The sequence below is a fragment of the Neodiprion lecontei genome, chromosome 1 (genome assembly GCF_021901455.1).
Source record: "Neodiprion lecontei isolate iyNeoLeco1 chromosome 1, iyNeoLeco1.1, whole genome shotgun sequence".
In the NCBI taxonomy this organism is placed as follows: Eukaryota; Metazoa; Arthropoda; class Insecta; order Hymenoptera; family Diprionidae; genus Neodiprion; species Neodiprion lecontei.
The window spans coordinates 36,793,635-36,814,256 of record NC_060260.1 but is presented as its reverse complement, the minus strand read 5'-3'; the positions used below and the strand labels follow the sequence as shown (position 1 = coordinate 36,814,256).

At 38.1% G+C, this 20,622-nt stretch overlaps 1 protein-coding gene across 1 annotated transcript; it reads right to left on the bottom strand.

The window, feature by feature from the left end:
- Positions 1 to 5,047: 5,047 nt before the first annotated feature.
- On the bottom strand, positions 5,048 to 19,779 carry LOC107219825. Its single transcript, XM_046743454.1, has 6 exons — positions 16,953 to 19,779; positions 13,696 to 14,012; positions 12,044 to 12,268; positions 9,835 to 9,946; positions 9,382 to 9,560; positions 5,048 to 8,510 (listed from the first exon to the last, which is right to left on the bottom strand). Exons 1-6 carry the CDS (start codon positions 17,134 to 17,136, stop codon positions 7,848 to 7,850), a joined length of 1,680 nt encoding a protein of 559 aa, XP_046599410.1. The 5' UTR covers positions 17,137 to 19,779; the 3' UTR covers positions 5,048 to 7,847.
- Between the last annotated feature and the right edge of the window lie 843 nt (positions 19,780 to 20,622).

The following is a 20,622-nucleotide window of genomic DNA, read 5'->3' as shown; positions in this document are numbered from 1 at the left end:
TATAATTCATGCACTCAAAATTCCAGTACCGTATCAATGAAAATTTTAACCCCTGTCGAGATATTACGTTCTACTTTTACAATTTGAGATGTTTGCAATTGATTGCAAATATTGAAATATCTTATTAATATTGAAGTATGTATAATAAAATAATAACAATGCGTGCACAATTAAGATCGCAGAAATTAGTGTAATAATGAAATAAGCGAAACAACCTTTCGCGGCATTGATGTGATACCTCATCTCCAATAAAGAAAACGTAGAAAATAATTCAATGAATCGGATACAAATGAATAATAGTAATAATAATAATAAAAACAACAATAACAATAACAATAATAATAATAATAATATTAATAATCTTACTCGTTAAAAATCGTCACATAATATCTTTTTCCAATTGTATCTGATTAGCCTCGAGCATCACGCATATTCTGTCGTTCTGCTTTATTACCACCGGTTGTTTCGAATTTGCAACATCTTTGTCCGCCTCGATAAATTCGTTGAAATTTTCATCGGTAATACCGCCGTTGCTGATCGGTGTTTGACGATTCTGCTGATCGTAACTCGGGCACAAGTAGCCGCCGTATGATAAATGCTCGTGGCCAAGCAGCGTGCTGCTACTTTCGTGAAAAAGACTCGGCTGCTCGATAAACGCCGCTTGAAAATCCTGAGCCGTTGATCCGGGATGCAGCCATTCCTGACTCATCGTCAGTCGGTGGGAATAGTCCAAAAACGCAGCGTAATTCTGTTGAAATTTTTGAAAACGAATTAATAAAAAAATAAATAAACACGCGTTGAATTCAATAAATACGCATAAAAAAAAGAAACGTTTCCTTGTTTGAAAAAAAACTTATGAAACAACGTTTTCCTCGAGTGAAATAGCATTAGTGTTTTCTCCACATTTGGTTCTTTTGCAAATTTTCACCGCAGTTTCACTTCGATCGTCCGCTTTTACGTACAGGTATACTTATTCCTGTACGACGATGAACAAACTTGTTTTTTTTTCCCCCCCCCCACAATCCTTTCAACAAGATAAAAAGATTTCTGATCGAAATTTTTTTTTAAACTTTATAAAAAATACGATCGATAACAAATACCGTGGCGTTTTCGATGCTCTGGCAGTGGCCTGCGAATTGACCGGGAGCGGCGCCGAGCCAGAAACAATCCTCGGGTAAAATTTGAAGCAGGTCTTCGTCGTGAACCGAAGACATCGTCGGGGTGCCGAGGACACTTTGGCCAGTAGGAGAAAATGGGAAGACGGGAGCGGGAAGATAGGCTTCGGGTATATTCTGACGGGGAAATAGAAGGAAAATTGATATCATAAAATGTATCGGTTTCTATATATATAAACGTTTATTTCTCAATAATTTGATGATGATAATAATAATAATAATAATAATAATAATAATAATAATAATAATAGTAATAGTAATAGTAATAATATAACACATCTTCCACCGTAATAATTTTATTTTCCTAATTGGATATTTCTTATATAATATCGGAGGAAGATTTGTTGCTGTTCGTTTTCTTTGTTTGTTATCTGACAGAATACAGGGTTTAATTATATCCGCATATTATTGTTTAATATATATATGTGTTTATAACGCGTATAATTAGGCTGAAATGTTTTTGCAGTTTATATACGCTCGTTAAATTGGCTTTCGAAAATCCGATGTTCCGTATCGTATATCGTATTGTTCAATTGTACGAAAAGATCGCACTTGCCATGGTAAGATATAAAATATAACGCGCCTGAGAAACTTATATACATATCCGCGAAAATTTCACCTAAACTCCAACGCCTCATACCGATCAAATCTATCACAGTACATATTTACATATACCTACTTTCAGAACAATAGTACATAGATATATGTATGTATATATATGAAAATGATTTATCGAGCCACGCCGACGGAACAACTGTAATAACTGGAATTATCTACGTATATATATATATAATACCTATACGTATTTCAAAGTTACCGATGATTTTGTCTAACCGGGCGAATTCGTGAATGAACTTGCAGAATTTGGAAAATTTTTCGTCTTTAATTTCAAACGACACAAAATCCTTATGAAAACAATAATTTACTCTGACAGCAGTGAGAAAGTTGGGGGGGAAAAGGATACCGATTTGTTTGAAAATGAACCGAGCAAAAAAAAGAAAAACGCCTGGCAGATTTTAAACTCCGTTATTTATATATCGAAAACGGCGGTTCAATCGATCTTAAAAATAGATGAATTTCTTTGCAATTAACAAACGATGCAGAAAACGGTACACGTCTTTTCGTACAGTCGATCAATCGTTGAGTGTAACGTGTAAGCGCTTGAAATAGATATATTTTTTACTGCAGGAAATAGAAAAAGAAGAAGAAGAAGAGAAAAAAAAAACATACGTTTAGTAGATAAACAATAATGCGGATACAATATTAACCAACGATATCATATTAACCGAAAATTCTGTTTGTAACAAAAATTAAACTTGCGAATATTTGAACAAAAATTATAAATCTTATAGCGATGATAAATATCGGAGAGAGAAAGAGCGAGAGAATAGAGAATTTTCTCTCATTACTATTGGTGGAAATTACTTCTTTCTTCTCGCGTGTTAGAAGTATTAGAAATTTCTCGACGACGGTGTCGTGTTTGATTAACATTGTGTTTGTTCGAGTTCCCTTTACGTGTGTTATTCAAAATTGAACAGAGTGATAGACGGTCGTAATCATGTGACTAGGTGTGTTGAGTGTGTTTGTGTCTGTAAATTCAAATCCTCTGAGATCGCTAGTAGTAATGCTGTATTAGCATTGTTGAACGATCGACTATGATCCGAGTCACTGGAATTTTGGATTTTTTCTCAAATGACGAAGAATCCACAATTGAATGTATCATGCGTCAATCAATTCCCGTATTACAATAAAACGAAAGTAAGAAAATGATTTATTTTACGCTCTAAGGAATTGTCAAAAGAATTAACGATGATATTAAGATTATACAAAAGTAGAATAACAATAAAGTAATACATAGAGAAAAGAATGAAAAAAGAAAACTGATTGCTTTATCCTACAGCTCAAAAAACACGATCTATTACTAGTATAACAAGAGACTAATTAACACTACGCTACGAACAATTTTTTCGATTGATTTTACAAGGAAAAAATTGAAGTTCTAATTATGGTGAAGGAATTCGTCAAATAATAATAATAATAATAATAATAATAATAATATTTCAAGCAATGTGCAGAAAGCGCGAGTATTCGATGAATAATTCCATAATTTTGAATCGCTCGTCGTTATATTTTATAGGAAGCTTGAATGCATTTTCCCCGTGTCGGTTTACTATCGTTAATATCTGGATAAATTTATTTCTACTCAGCCTTGAATCTTTGGCGTTGAACTTGACTAGCTACAACGATAAGTGGATAAATGAAATGAATTGGAAGAGAAGCGGAACGTTTTCGTGACTATGAAACGAAAAAAGTATGAGTTAATTACCGTAATTATTAACTTTCGTGAATCGACTAATTGGCAATTTATAATTTGCATATATTATTTTGTTCATTGTAATTACGGAATTAGTTGACTCTGAGAGAGAAAATCGTTCGATCGATGCTGTTTTTTTGTCTGTATTTCATTGAAATCTGAATATTGTATATTATTAAGATCGAGCGTTTTTCTCCTGCAGTGAAATAAAGGCTTCTAGGATTACAGAAATAAGAACGGAATAAAGGAAAAAAACAAACTGACGTTTAATAAATTCAGATAATTAATTCCATGTTATTCTTTTTGTTTTTTTTTAATGGAATTATAAATGCGGTTTACCGATTACACAAACATTCATTCATTGTACTTCTATATTCTGCGGTTTATCATATTATATAATGTGTATTTCATACGGAAACGATCGAGCGTTAATTTTATCGGTTGAATTGTGAATAATTAAGTAACTGGAAGTGCTTCACTTTCTTAAATTTTCATCTAACTTTATCTTTTAATATAATTGTATAATACATATATTTATTTATTTATTTACTTTTTTTTCATCAACTCTTGGTTTCATTTCTTTTATACTACTCCTGGAGTATCGCAAGTAATAATTACAGAGATATGAATTAGAACATCAATCCCGAACATCGTGACGTGCAACTGACAATGAGTGAAATCTATAAAAACGTCTCGATGACACAGTTTTGTAATCTACAGACAAATCGATATTTGGGATAAACGGAGTTTGAATCTTTTATTCGCGAAGCTACAACAGCAGGTTCAGTGATAAGATCAGGAAAATTGAAATCGTTACTCGGGGTTTTTATATCCGCGTGTATACTTTTTGTCTCGTCTGTTTATGCGTTAAAAAAAATTATCGCTTGCACACGCGGTAGAAAAGAAAAAATTGCGTCCGAGTGATTTTTATTTATTTTTTTTTTTTGTTTCTTTTCGTTCATTCTTTGTTTATGGTTTTTAAGAAAATTCTACATGGACGTATATAATGTATATTTATAATGCGATGAGAAGTTATAGTTGTTAGAATTTTTATTCCACTTCACCGTGAGATCAACTTTTATATATATTAATTTAACAAAGAACTATTAAATTAAAAGCTAGAATGATATATTATATACGAATGACGAAGCTCAATTATAGGATGTATATTTATAAGGATACAAGGAATGCGGAATAGCATAAATTCGTCACAAGCATAATTGACACAAAAAAGAACAAAAAAAAAAAAAAAGTTAAAACTCGTATGAAATTATTGCGGCTAATAACTTATAAGCAGTAAGAAAGCATAGATGAAAATAATAAGATAAGAAGTGAAACAATTATTAAGGAATAAAAATGACAGCGTAATGTGATTATAATTATATAAGTCATGTCATATTTATACGACGAACATGCGACGATGATGGGCATTGGAAATGCGAAGGTAAATTAAATTTTTGGTCCCATTATAGGTACGTGATGGGTGATCGATCTAGCATGAATCTTTACGAATAATGATAAATTAACGGTTCCTTTTTTTTATAATTTTCTTCAAAACTTCCCGTTTTTTTTTTTTTTTTTGATTTTTGGATTTTTTTTCCAATTTTTTTTCTTTCTTTCCTCCTTTTGTTCGTCTTTCTTTCTCGTTAATCATACTTTTGTTATAGATATAGGACTTTCGTTTATACATGCTTACATGTAGATATTTTTTCAATTTCTTTTCACAAGATATATAATCCTTCCTCTATCATCCTCCGCGGTACGCTATATATATATATATAATTGCCTATATTATTGTTGTTGTTATTATTATTATTAGAATTATTATTATAATAACATTCACGTAATATGAATCTATATATCGTATTATAATATATGTATATATAATATATCTACTCAATATCACATATTTAATCATTTCAATAATGAATAATATTAATTTATATATCAATATATTAACAATGACAAGTTGTTAACATATACGGAATTCTTACTTTTTTTTATCAACTTTTTTTTTTTTGGTATAGTTTTTTTTTTTTTTTTATTTTTGGTTTTTGATTATCTTTATGTGTATAATATAATAATACGTAACGTACGAGACAATACACATGCATGCATTGTTAAAGTTTGATTTGTTTCAATTATGTTTTTAAAAATTTAATATATATATATATATATATATACACGTGTATATATATATATATGTGTGTGTATGTATATATGCATATATAATAATAATCATTTTTTGCTATTATATACTGGCATAGAATAGTAATTATTGGTATTTTTTTTTTTTTTTGTTTATTTTTTATTTTTTTTTCGTTTTGAATAAGTTATCATTGTTGTTATTATCGTTATTATTTTCCTTATATCATACGGGTATGGGTAATTGTCTATCTATCCACGTAACCATCTATCTACCTATCTATATACCTCGGGCTGCTGTAATACCAATTGTGACATGTACAAATAAGTACTGGACTACGTTGTTATGTTAGCGATCGTGTATCAAAGTTTCGATGTAAAATCGACTTTCAAAGATTATTCAATTCTTCTCCGTATAACATTTGTTTTTTTCTACCCTTCCTTTTTTCATAAAACGGTAAAAAAAAAAAAAAAAAATCGATGAACCTTTCTATTTACAACTATTATTGTAAAAGGATCATCTATACACCACGTACTACTTATAGGTATGTATACACGTATATACCATACGTGTTACATTAAACTACTTACGATGCACACGTAATACGTTATATAACGAATCTATGCTGTATATATATGGAAGAATTTATAACGGTGAAGACAGTTTTGAAGAAATTTTTTTTTCTTTTTCTTCTAGTCTTGAATCCCTAATGACCGTATTGTCCGGAGTCTGCTAAATTACAGTGCGCATGCGCTACGACACGAGATTAACAGCTTGCCAGGGTGACCAACTGTCTAACCTAAAAAATTTTTACCACTGTCGGTGGCAGCTGTGCTCAGTTCACAGCTGTCAAAGTTTTTGAGGTCAGATACGGTTGGCCGCCCTGGCAAACTGATAATCTCGGATCGTAGCGCGTGCGCGTTAGACTTAATTTATCAAACGACGGAGCGTGCAGTCGTTAGAAATTTAACTCTGTATGTATTTATGTATACACCTATACTTCTACGAGACATAATCGATAATTTAATTAAGTTTCCAGATAGGTAGATAGCGCTGGAACGTATGATGCGTATATGTATGTAAGTGCGTTTTTATACCTACAATGGAAAAGCCGAGACATAAGAGGTGGATGTCTATCGGTTAACTCCCATTATGCTAATTAATTGTCTATATTTAAGAATAATAGTATGTAGTGGTATCGATATTAATAGTAGTAATAGTAGTGGTATGATCAATGATCAAGTATGATGACGATGACGATGATGATGCTGCTAATAATGATAATCTGAATAATCATACGGTGATATAATGAAGATGGCAGTAAGAATAAGAATAATATTACCTAATAGGTTATGTAGTATTCAAACAAATACAGGAATAATATTATAGTAAAGACCATGGCACAGGTAAATGCTACATGTATGTATATACATATACATAGCAGATGATGAAGAATGAAATAAGTATAATAATAATAATAATAATAATCATAATAATAATACTTAAGATATCCAGTCCATCCAAAGGCACAATTTTGATAACTAATTGAAATTTCTCGATTATTATATCTATATATTCTCACACGTACTTTTTCTTTGCTCTATTCTTTTTTCCTTCCCTTTTTTTCATTTCTCTCACTCTTTTAATATGTTATGCGTATAATATATATATATATACACATATATATTATGTATATATTATATGTGTATTTATTCTGATAATGGCTTGAAAATCGATCGAATATTGTTATTATTGTTGTTATTGTTTCTTCTGCGTCACATATTACATCATTGGATTGTACGTACATATACATATATATATATATATATATACATGTATACATATGTACATATATGTATCCTATAATCAATCGATATTCACCTATATATCATAATATATACGTATATAAATAATATATCGTATATACATACGTACACAACATATGTAAGATGATGAAAATATTGGCATCGGTAATAATAATAACAACAATAACAATAATAATGATAATGATATCAACAACGACCGTAATAATGACAATAATAATCACAATCACAATAATAATAATAATAATAATAATGGTAATAGTAGCATACGAATTTCATATAACAATTGGAATAATTCACTATATACCTATGTATACAATATAATTTATATAATATATATATATACGAATTTATAATTACGGCGCATCTACAACGTACAACATTCGCGGTTAAATTTCGCTACCTATAACGCCAACGTAAGGACTGTGCCAGCGAGGGTTCGCGACGACGGGATTCGCGGGGCTTCGTATGTCGTTGTAATAGGCGGCAAGCGCGACGTTACCAAAGTTATTGATGTTACCGAAGCTGCTGACACCCGGGCCATGATGGTTAGATTGTTGCGAGTTGAAAAAAGCGGACGACGATCGGCCGATCGCGTTGCCTTTCAAATCGCAGTCGGGGGAAACCTGCCGCTGCTGCTGCTGCTGCTGAGGATTACCTCTGTTGCTACTTACGTTGCTGCCGTCGCCGACCATGTTCGCGAAGAATTCGGACCTGGAGAAACGGCCGATTTCCGTCGAGCCGAACGCCTGGTGGAAACCCGGGAGCGGCTGCTTGTTGCCGTTTATCGGCTTTTGCCTCGCCGCCTCTTCCCGGACCTCGTTAGTCTGCCGAGAACCGTCCTCCTCGTCCTGATCCTGAGGAGTCTGATCGTCGATGATATTCGAGACGCCGGCCACACCAGAGGATGATCCAGCCGTCGCTTCGGAATCCCAAACCTGAGACGCTTCGCCGCATTCGTTAACCTCCTCGTGCTGGAGCCGATGCTGATGTTGCTGCTGTTGCTGTTGCTGATGTTGCTGTATTTGCGCCGGCGATACGGAAGCTTTTACCTGATGCGAATTATTAACGATATTGCTGGTCAATTATTTGAGGATCGTCTATTTTACCTGCTTTCTAACATATCGTGTCGCATTGTTTCAGACTGACGCGTCGCCAATTTTTATCAACCCTCAATCGGGGCGGAACGTGTAAAAGGGTAGTCGCCAAACTCTATGACTTTTTTTGATAATTTTCTTTTCTTTTCGAAGTAAAATTTATTTAATAATTTCGAATTTTTTTACACGTAATAGAGGAAGTTATAAAATAACACGGAAAACTGTTTTCATCGTTTTTGACGATAGATCTCGACGGTACGACTGCCCGAAGTTACTCATACGTGTATTTAAATCTGACTGACATTCTACAAGAGAAAAAAAAAAAGAAAAGCTATTGCACTCATCGAGCTGAAATTTTGATGGCTTATTCTGCACGTGTATAGCGATAGCCTGAAGTACCATCAAAATTATTTATCAATATTCAATCCGTTATTTCAACAATTTAGATCGAAGAAACAGAGGTCGAAAATTTCAAGGATTCGCCATTTTGCTGTTTTTTTTTTTTTTTTTATCGAATTTGCATAGTTCTGCTTCAGGCTATAGCGACAAGTGTACTTTTTAATAATTTCTTTGTTTTTTTTTAAATTTAATACTTCAAATAGAGGCAACTTTAGGCGGCAATACTAGCGAAATTTACCATAAAAAAAGAAGAAAATAAATGTTCGGTATTTTACTTTACGTGCGAAACATTTCTCAAGCTGTCAAGTAAATTTTATAATGAAAAACGAAGAAATTATAAAAAAAAAAAAAAAAAAAACGTCATCGAGAGGTGAAACTACCCCCATAACGGTAAATATTAATGCTCTCCATGGCACTGTAAGTCTACCTGAGGATCCCCTTGGCCGGAATACGCCAGATGCAGCCTGTGATTTGGTTCCATCTTGGCCTGGACGTAGGACATTTGCATTTCGTCGGTAAAGGCGTTGCAGTGTTGACTCTGTTGTTCTTGGAGGAAAACCATCTGTCTCGATGGCCGTATCACCGGGTTCTGAACGGCTGACGTCTCTGCAATAAATCGGCGTTAATATGCCCGTAGGTAGTAACTTCGATTATTTATTCACCGAACTGCAGCACTGACGTTATTTTATATATTATATACCGTTGAAGAGCTTGCGGTGCAAGCGTATCTATCGTAACCAGTTCGTGTAGTACGTGTAACGTGGACAACACTAAACGTACGTCGACTTCTATCGAACTGCGGAACTCCAACAAAATACATACTTTGATGTACGTAACGTATCTAGCCGAATGTAAGGGGCATTCCATACTGTGTACTTACGCAGAGGGAGACCACAGAACTGTGTCCAAGGTCCGTGAACGTTTGCGTTCGGATGTAGGCCCACCTTTGGCATCGCGGCTCCTCCTCGACCGTGATAAGGATTCCCTCCGTTCTTGGAACAGACAAACCATAGTTCTTCAACCACCGTTTCTCATCGCAGGACTCGTAGATTATACGCTGCGTGTATATATTATACGTCGTGTAGGAAATCGGTACTTGACGAGAGTCGATTTTTATGGTTTGGGTAAAAATGTAGAAGGATGGAAAATCGAAGGATCGAAATATCGAATCTTCGAGGAGGCAAAAACTTTATGCATAGAAAATTAAAAATTTTGGGAGACGAAAAATGGAGAAGTCAATGATTAGAAAGGTCAGAATACAGAATAACAAACTCTAGAATCGCCAGAAGTCCTCTCGATAATATAAAATCGTATACAGATCCTCGATTCTGCTGCTCCATGTCTTGAATTTTCTGTATTTCGAATTCTCGTGTTTTTAATTTTTTGTACTTGAACTTATCACATTTTTAAATTCTACGGATAAGATTTTTCCTTCTATCAAAGTCCTTCCATTAATCAGAAATTCTATACACTCAGAACATATATCTGCCAATTCAAGATCTGTTGGTCTAACAAAAAGGTTAGCTGAACTATTTAAATTCGAATCGACTCAAATAAATATTCATTTTGCCGCCCGTGAACGGGCATTAAGTTGATTGGACAACTTTTTTCTCTCATCGTCGGTGTAATTTTTTACCCCTACCCAATTTTAACGAACGAAGAACGCGATCTAGTTTTCAGATCCATGGATGGCACGGTGTTCAAAACCCTGAACCTTAAAGAAAAAAAAAAAAAACCACCGACTGTTCTTCAAATTGGAGGAATTCAGGAACCGATGGGAGCAATAACTGTGCCCTGTGCACACAGGCATACGTGGTATATGCGGTATATGATCCATCTACGTGCGATGAATATAAAACAGCGAGTGTAACGTCTAAACTCGAAAAATAAACGGACCGATCCGTGAACAGTGTCGTACCTGGGCGTATATTTTAAAACCGTTGGAGAATGAATTTACAGTCTCAAATATAGCTTGTGACGATACGTACCTAATAACATAACGCGTTTCGCCCAGTTCATACGGGTATAATTGGTACATAGACTTTACTTCTGTGCCCGTCGGCGTCGTCTCGTCACTTTTGACACGTGGAGCTTCCGAAATATCGTCATCTTGTACGATGTTACGTTAGTATCTACTCGGGAGAGGCGGTACCGTTAAATTTATTACACCGCAATTATACGCGTGGCATAACCCGAGAGACAAATGGTGATTCTAGCCCCGGTGAAAGTCGACCATGATGAAAACAACGAGAAATAATAAAACTGACAAACCGACAAACCGATTTTTAACCGCGTGCGCAACCCTTGAAAATAAAAAAAAAAAAAAAAAAGAAAAGAGAAAGAGAGAACGTCCAAATGTACACGTTATCGCGTTTCTATACGGGGGACAATTTTAGTCCAGCGCGTTTGAAAATTAAATCGATGTACAGTTCTGGTTCCGTGACCACGATATTGAATTTTAAGGGTCGTCGTGCGCTTCTTCCTCCCACTTGCAGACTGCCGTGGAAAGCGAGAGAAGGCCGGCTAAAATAATAGAAGTCATTGTATCGACGCGAAATTCGCCCCTGCACGCGCATTTTCGGGGTCGCCGATCCCGAAACTTGTGCCCAAATTATTCGACCCTGGGTGGCAGAGTCAACATGACGATTCGTTCGGAGGTAATTGCGTCAGATCTTCGTCTCGGGATTGGATTTTCCGAGCGCGTATCTCGCACTGAGAAAAATTTCATTTGTTACAGTAACTAGAAAAATTGAGTAAGGCAGGTATCGTTAAAAAAAACTGTTTGAATATTGTTGGAATTACGAAAAACGAGGTGATAAGAAATGAAAATAATTAAGGACCGAGCGGTGACAGGAATTAGAAATTTCTCTCAGTGTACGCGTCTGGATTCAAGCTTGGCCGAATCGATCCCGAAAAATGAATCGACCTTTGTGAGTATGCTCGAAATTTCTGAACCATTCGTCAGCTGTCGTGTCAGCTGACTCACTGTCAGTCGTATTTTTCTCTGAAATCAGAGGCTCGAATACGATACGTCGGTGACTCGAAGCTACTTGCGGTTATCGCACCGAGGTCCGAGGGTCCGGACTCACCTGATAAGGATGCCACTTCTGGCCTTCTCCAAACTCGGCGATGATGCAGTAATCGTTGGCACTAGTCGCGGGGGAATTGCGACTCCCAAATTCTCCGGGGTACCCGGAACCCGATGAGGGGTTGGCCGCACCTCCGGAGGAGAAAACGCCGGAAGCCGCGCATTCCACCTGCTTCCGCATCGCCTCCTTGGTCTTTTCCAAAGTCCGTTGGTGTGCCGCCATCATCTGGAAGTTTCGAGAAGTGACAATGAGCCGGAACGTCGTTGGACCGCTTACGTATATACGCGGATACGGATAGATCGGGCAACGGCGAAGGATGGACGAAAATTACAAACAGTGAGACTTTGTGTCACGATGTTACAAATTCGGTGTTAAATTGTGGAATTTTATTGACACCGTGAGTTTTTTGACATTGTACGTGTAATCGGGACTGGAAAATGACCCGGGAAAAAGCAGAAGTATACATATATATATATTTATTACGGTGGTCCAAAGAAATGGGCATTTTTTTTCCCCAAAATCGCACGTCTAATAGTTGTAGAAATAGAAAATAAAACCCCTCTTGTAATTTGATCCTCTGATGTTAATATTTTCCATTTAATTAACGCGCGAAAATAATTTTAGTTATATCTGAATCTTGTAGTTCAGTAACGAGGCAATGTACATAAATGTCCGATAAATATTTTTGCAAAGAATTCAATGCTCCGCGAAAAAGGTTTCTTATACTTTTACGACGACTTGACTCTGTCAAAAGTTACACTCTTTCAAAAGCTGAGCTTCATCTTTACTAGACTTATTACAAAATATTGTCTGTTTTTTTTTTACTATGTAAAGCATTTCAACCGCTATAGAATCGTGTTATTCAATTAATTTTCAACTAGAGCAAATTTATGTTTTTGGTAAAAAAAAAAAAAGGTGCTTTCAAAGTGGAATTACATGAATTACATATTATTGCTTGTAATAACTGTACAATAAATTTGCTCAAGTTGAAAATTAATTGAATGACGTGAATTTGTATCAATCGAAATGCTTTACAAAAAAAAAAAAAAAAAACCGACATCATTTCGGTAATGAGGCTAGTATTTTCGCTGTTAATCTCGGAGGATGCGAATTTTTCGATGATTTCAACTTTAACCTTGAATAATTTTTCAAAGAGTTGAGTTACCAAAAAATTATTTGAGACACATATTGCAGAGCATTGAATTCTCTCCAAAAATATGCCTCGGGCACTTGTATAAATTGCCTCGTTATTGAGCTACAAGATTAATAAGCAACTAAAATTATTTTCGTGTGTTAATCAAGTGGAAATTGATAAATTGCGTTCAGCAATCACTAAACAATAACATTGAGGGCTAAAATATAACAGGCAATTTACTTCCTCGACCTACAACTATTAAACGTGTGACTTTGAGAAAAAAAGAAAACAAACAAATTTTGAATTTTTTTGGACCACCCCGACATACACACATGTATTATTATATGTATATATATACTGGTTCTGCTTCCGTGGTGGAAAAGGCGTTACGGGGATCGGATTCAAGTGAAAGTCAACACGCCGCCGTCGTCCGAGCGTTTTAGAATTGAAGCTCCGTGACGCAACGTTTTGCCCGATGAAATTTATGCCGGGTTCGGTAATTCTATCGAGTACCCACCCTCGGCGAGATAATGGGTTTTAAATGCGCCGACGACGAGGCAGGGCCGACGGGGAACCAGGGGTTGATAATACGCCCGGAATTCACCGACGGGCTGCCGTTTTGCAGGGGCGAAGCCGTCCCTCCCGTCGAGGACGAGGAACAGCTCAGGGGGTGGTTCAGGAAACTCGAAGACGTCACGGCTCCGCTCCCCGATCCGTTTCCACTCGAAGCCGCCGAGGCGATCGCCGTCTGGAGAATCGACTGCCGCGAAAGCTCCCTGCTTTGTTCCCTCATCGCCTTTCGCAGCCTCGCCTCTTTCGGGTTGTAAACGTAATCTGAAATACGACGAAACGCTTTATACTCCCGTTTCATTTTCAACAACCTACGTACATCCGGCGCGGTCCTTTTACGTCTTCTTATAAACTCTCCGTCTGCGGTGCAACGGGTCGGGGCTCGAAACTTGAAAGGGTCGATATTTCCAATGGCTGTTGTATCGGAATTTCAAACGTAAATAGAAAATAAGGTAACGAAAGAGAATTGTTTGGAATCTTGATCTTCGAACAATTCTTCTTTCGTCGTTTTGTTGAAATCTTTATTTTTGAACAATTCATCGTTCGTTATTTTCCTTTCGAATGTTGGAAATTTCGATGTAACGGCCATTCGAAACAACAACCCTTCCAAGTTTCGATCCCCACCCGATGCAACCCATGCATGCATTTACGCAACAAGGCCTTCGGCGTTAAGGGTGAATCCGGAAGTCGTTAGGGCTTCCGGCTAAAATAGCCCGTAACGACCTTGCCGTGTCCTTTGACCATCGGAACTTATCGATATGCCGGGGGAGACATTCGTTCTTCGACTATACCGAGTTGGCTAGGCGTCAGATTATTGGCAAAGCGAGCATCACGTGTCTCGTAAATACTTCCCAGCTCCTGTGATTCAGGACTGAATTCGCTGTGTCAGCGCACGTGGTAAAATTTCTCGTTAGTTCACCACTATTTTCCCTTTGTACCATTCTACCCTTTTCGCATGAAATCTGCCCTCGTCGATAATTCGATCCGAGGGGGATGAATTTCACACGCTGTACATCTTCTGTCGAACGGACCATAGCGAGGAGGGTTTTATCATTGATTTAATGAAACCTTCGTCCAGACGCGACGAGTTCTACCGCATATGCGAATCTTCTACGGCGAATAATTTACCGTCGTATCGGTGCTGCTAGCACGCGTTCAACGTACCGGGTAGAAACTCAGAGACGCGTTGCAGTGGGTCAATAATGGATATTACGATAATTGGATAGCCGCGATGTTGCGGGTGATCAAGCTTTCTCGCATCATTTCGTTCCGGTCTGACCGACTGACTTCGCGAAGTGAATCGACTGGTGCGTAAATTTGGTAAAAAAAAAAACGTACAGTGCGGTAACCGAAATTTTTGAAAATAGAAAAATGGCGGCATCGCGTTACGAAAAGTCACAAATCCAACGATTTGTCAAATTTTGGAGGTCAATAATTACCGATGCAGTAAATTTCAACAATTAAATTACGACAAAGAGGAATTACACTTGCATTGGAACAGTTTCAGCCTTAAAACTGTAGGCGCGCGAAGATTAAGAAGGACCAAAACTAATCGATTAATCGGATATAATCGATTATTTTTTCTAACAATCGGTCTTTGTTTTTCATTCCCACGAACGATTCAATGCAATATCAATTTACGTGATTAAGGTACCAATTATCACCATTGTCTTACTTACTAAAATACCTATCCGATGTACAATAATTGAAATATAAATGAATATTTTCACCTGGAATTGAAAATTATCTTGAACGAAACTGCAAGTCATGAAAAAACTTTTTCGTAATTAAGACTACATTCCGAAATTTACGAAATTACGGTTTTACATGCACCGTTTGAAAAGACTACGAAACAATCGATTAATCGATAACTTTCTATCGATTCAAGCGAGTCGCGTTCGATAATTTTTTTCGGATCGATCGATCGATGGGCATCGATTATTATTAGCTCAGTGGTCATTTCCACCGGAGATTTGACCGGACCACGTGAATTCAGCAAAAAGCCCCGCGGAATTCTTATAATCTATCGATACGCATCGGAGGAAAGTTGAGAAGTAAGGCGTAACGCGGAGGAATTCGAAACTTCCGCATCCACGCAAGCAGCTGAGTCGACGATAACTCGCGCGGGGTAAATGGAAGGAGAATAAATTTCCGACGTCTGGGTCAACGGCGAAGATAAGGGTTTGCGGGCGTCGAGATGGGGCGGTATGGATCCAAGGTGTATGGATCGTGCGGCAGCGTTGTTACGCTGCAGCCAGCTGAGCGAGTGTTTGTCGGCCTGCAGACCCACCAACACCCACGCAGGATATCGCACGGACGAACAGGTGTACGAAGACGTACTTTATTCGTGTGAGGCGAATACCGCATTCGGAGTCAGGGTGGCCCCGAATCTTCGGGAAAACTATTCCGCGACATTTATAAATTTTCCAGGACCTAAACCCCAGTTTTCCCCGACATTTTCCCACTCCTGGTAAGTTAGTGAACCCTGAATCGTTCGGATTATTAACTCTGTGCTCGGTTAAAATTCAATTCGAATTGGAAGATAAATATAATTGTAAAAAAAACGTCAGTCTATGCTGATTTCTTTTCTCGACGAAAAAAAAGTAAACTCGGTTACAGACAGAAGACGGAACCCCGATATTCTCACTTTGCTTTCCATGACCAAGTTGAAAATTTCCCTGACATTTCCGGCTTTTCCAGGACCTGAGAACCACTTTTCCCAGACATTTCCCCACTCCTAGTTAGTGAACCCTGAATCGTTATCGAATCGGCTTATCGACTCTGTGCTCGGTTAAAATTCAATTCGAATTGGAAGATAAATATAATTGTAGAAAAAACGTCAGTCTATGCTAATTTCTTTTCCCGACGAAAAAAAAAGTAACCTTGTTGGGTCGATAAATCATTTCTGATTCCCATGACAGAAAACCGATATTTTAAGTTCTTTCCATGACCAAATAAAAAACTTCCCTGACGTTTCCAGGTTTTCCAGGTTTTCCAGGTGTGTGGCCATCCCGTAGGACGCAGTCGCACGTGCGTCGGATGTTACACGCATGATGATAGTGTAAGTGCAGTGCGGAATTTCCACTGCGGGATAGTTTTGTCGTGCAGGTATAATAAAGCGAGTGCAGGCTACGCTACTCATTGTCAGTGTATGTGGGTGTGTGTACGAAAATAGGTGAAACGAACGGAATGGTTCTCATCTACCTGTCGGATATGCAGGTGGTAGTCGATTGTATCGGACGTTTGTTTCGATCGCATTCGATCCCGGAGTCATGCTGCCGTTGTAGGACGCGTACGCGTTCATATTTTCATAATAGAAATGATTTTGTTGATGGTAAAAGTGTCCGGTGCCACTGTTGTAAGGCTGCACGTAGTTGCAGCAATCCATCTTTTTCACCTTCTCTGCACTATATACATATATGTATATTGCAATATTATATGGTGCACAGAGTACGGAATGATTTTGATTTACTTCGGTCGAGGCGATTGTTTTCTTTTCATTTTTTTCTTTCTTTCTTTTAGCTTCGTTTTATTATTAATGTCGCTATGATTTTTTTTTCCGTTATTTTATTAGCACAGTGTATAGATATTTATATATATATATATATATATGTATGCATGTATGTATATATATAATATGTATGTATACATATATTGTATTCTGATTTTATATTCAATAATTTAGACCAATTATATGTCTGTAACAATTTTTCTTTTTACCTTCAAATTTTTATATTCGAAAAAACAACAAAAACCGTTTCATTCTCTACACGTTTCAAAAACATTTATTAAAATTTGTTTGTTTCTTTGTCTTTTTTTTTTTACCTCTTACATTACTTTGATTTACTTTGGATTATTATATTATATATACTTTTAGACATTCATTAGGGTTATTTTTCTATAATTTATCATGGAAGAGTTATAACGTTGGCCACTTTTCTAAACGTTGCAGTGTTCTTAATTACGTTTCCTCGATTGTTTACTTTTTCTTTCTTTTTTTTTTTTTTCTTTCACTCCTTCTCTTCTCTTCTCTCAAACACTTGCTCAATATATTCTCGGTCACGCACGTATGTATTTATATAATGTATTCGTAACTCTTTAAGGGAAGACCAAAGTGTATATCCTTTTTTACTTTATTAATTTGTTTTTTTTTTTTTTTGTGTACACTACCGCCTAATTATATGTATATATTGTCTTTATACAATTTTTAAAAACCGTATTTTACACGCGGATATACAGGATACGCGGCTGTGTTTACGCAAGCTAAATATTTCTCCTTCGATTTTTAAAAATTTCACCCAAACAAAAACAGCGCGGATGCATTCTCGTGTTCGAAGTTCAAAATTTACTTCGCTCCGTTTTTCTCTCAATTCTCCCGCTTCTCCTATTCGCACAGCTTTCTCTGCCTCTTTATCACTCGCTCCTACTTAACGGAGCAGTTGGCCACAAACGAAAAGAAAAAAAACTGTACACGTATACGTGTATACGTACATATATTTTACAAGGAAGACCAAAAATCGGTCAACTGCTTGGCGGGAAGTTTTCTCCTCTTATACTCGCGTTTTTTTTTTTTTTTTTTTTTTTTTTGTCCGTTTAAAACGATCTTTCAAATGACAGCTGCGAAATTAACAGACGCAACGCATCGCTGTCGCGCAATTAGCTGCTCACGAGTCACATGGAATATGAATCAGGTGTATTTAAGCGTCGACACCCGGTGTAACAATAATGGTTAAAATTTAACACTATTATTATTCGTCCGAGAGGAGTTGATCGTTCTTCTGAGTGTTGGTCCGTTAAATGTTCATCGTTACTGAAACGATCGTACTCCTTACTCTTAACAAATATCCCCTGCATCGTGTTTTCAAATCTTTGACACGATTGTCACACGTTCAGGTCAGACGAAACGAACTTTATTACCGTTGTTATTATCATTGGTGTTATTACTTTTTCTTACAGCAATACATGCCATACGGGTATACGTGTACATACACACACACACACACACATATGTATATATATGTATATGTATATATATATGTACGGTATAATTCAATTTTCGGATAAAATTGTTCGGTGTTCCATTACACGTTTATATAGTTCGATTAGTACGTGCATCTGCACAAGTTCTTCATTTTATAACAATAATTCTATCGGTCAGGTTATAACGATCCGTGTTTACGCCAGTGCGTACGACGATAATCAAGGTCGATTCTTTCATCCTCTTCTTCCGTTTCCTCTTGACGAAAAACCACTTTCGAATCGAGGCCTCATCCATCCATGATAGTAACAGGGTAAATCCCGTGTCGCGTTGCAATATTATAGTTCTTTGCGAAAAGAGTTTGGTGAAAAAAAAAAAGAAAACAAGAAAAAATAAAACACCTATCACCGTCCCCTCCGCGTCCGGCTTATCGTACAACAAAAATAACAAACAGGGTGTCGAACAACCGGAATTATTCCGTCTAGTTTTCCGCTCCCTCTTGGCCTGGTGTTACGTTAGTCGATGCCCCGCGTGCAGGTGGTAAAGCAACCCGTCAATAAACGCGCGCGGATTTTTTTACAATCGCAGCTCGACAAAAAAGTGCAGCAGGTTAACTCCGCTCCTCCCCGTTTCCGCAAAGCGCCACCTCTTCACCCTCCGCCCTCCCTCCTTCCTTTCCTCTCTCTCTCTCAATCTATATATCTATCTATCTATCTATCTATCTATCCGTCCGTCTGTCTATCCGTCCGTCCGTCCGTCCGTTCGTCTTTCGGCACAATCCTCTCAGGTGAAGAAGAAGAAGAAGAGGAATATCGCGAGTGTCTGCATCCCCTGAGTGCCACGCGGATCCGGTGTCATCGCGTTTTCGCGCCGAGGAACCGAGGAGCGTCCCTTCGTCCCCTTCGACTCGGGGTCGCGGGCTGGCGGGATCGGACTGCGTGTCCCCCGCGACTAGGGTCGACGTCGAAAGGCGACGCCGCGTACCTGACGACGAATCCAGCGGCTACTGCGCCGGCGGCCTTGCCGCGACGCCGTCGAGCTTTCGGCTCTCTTCCGTTATCCATCCTTCCTCCCGTCGCGTCGCCTCCGAGGCTACTACGCGGAACGGTCGCGCGATTAGACCGGCCGAAGCCGTCCGTAATGACAGATGTCCGTTGAACCCGAACGCTGCGTGTAACGCGACGGAGAGGGTATGCGGATAGGCGCATAAGTTTTTACGCGCATGTAGGTGTATCAGCCTAATTACCTGACGCTGCGCTACGTCCGACGGGGAATTCGAAGGGACGCGGCATGCGGGCGAGTCGGGAGAGATTGTTCTGACGGTGTATCGTCTATGCATACGTACGTAAGTTGCGTATGCATACGCACGCGTATACGCCGTCGTCGAAGCACGCGTCGCGATAACGAACAACAAGCCGCTACCGTTGTCTTCGTTCATTTTCTACAATAAATGTAAAATTACATCCAACGTCGCCGAGCTGTTATCAATGTTACACTTGCAACGCGTCAAATATCCAAGCAATAGTAATTATAATCAACTTTTGCCACGTTTCGTCCGTTACGCTTGGCATGCCGTACCGCAGGGTACACCCCGTATATAATCTAGGTGACGACGATGTAGGCGCACGTTTCGCCGTGTTGCGGCCTTAAAACCGCGACGCCGGGACGCCGCGACGCAATCAATACCTTCGACCGTCGCCCTCTTCCCTCTTCCGCCCCCGCGCCCCTCACCACTCGGCTTATCCACGTCGATGTGCGCCGGCCCTTCTCTCCCTCCCTCTCTCTCTCTCTCTCTCTCGCCAACGCCGCGACCCCACCTACCCTTCGGGGAAGTCCTCACCTCGTCGAACGTCGCCCCCTGCCCTACCGCCTTCTCCGTCTATGTGTGCGTTTCCA

Excerpts from the sequence above, each read along its gene's own strand:
- LOC107219825 (XM_046743454.1), bottom strand. The coding sequence starts at position 17,136 with ATGGATTGCTGCAACTACGTGCAGCCTTACAACAGTGGCACCGGACAC. Across the intron at positions 9,561-9,834 it reads GTTCTGTGGTCTCCCTCTGC|AGACGTCAGCCGTTCAGAAC; the intron begins GTAAGTACACAG and ends GATTTATTGCAG. Across the intron at positions 8,511-9,381 it reads CCGGCCAAGGGGATCCTCAG|GTAAAAGCTTCCGTATCGCC; the intron begins GTAGACTTACAG and ends AATTCGCATCAG.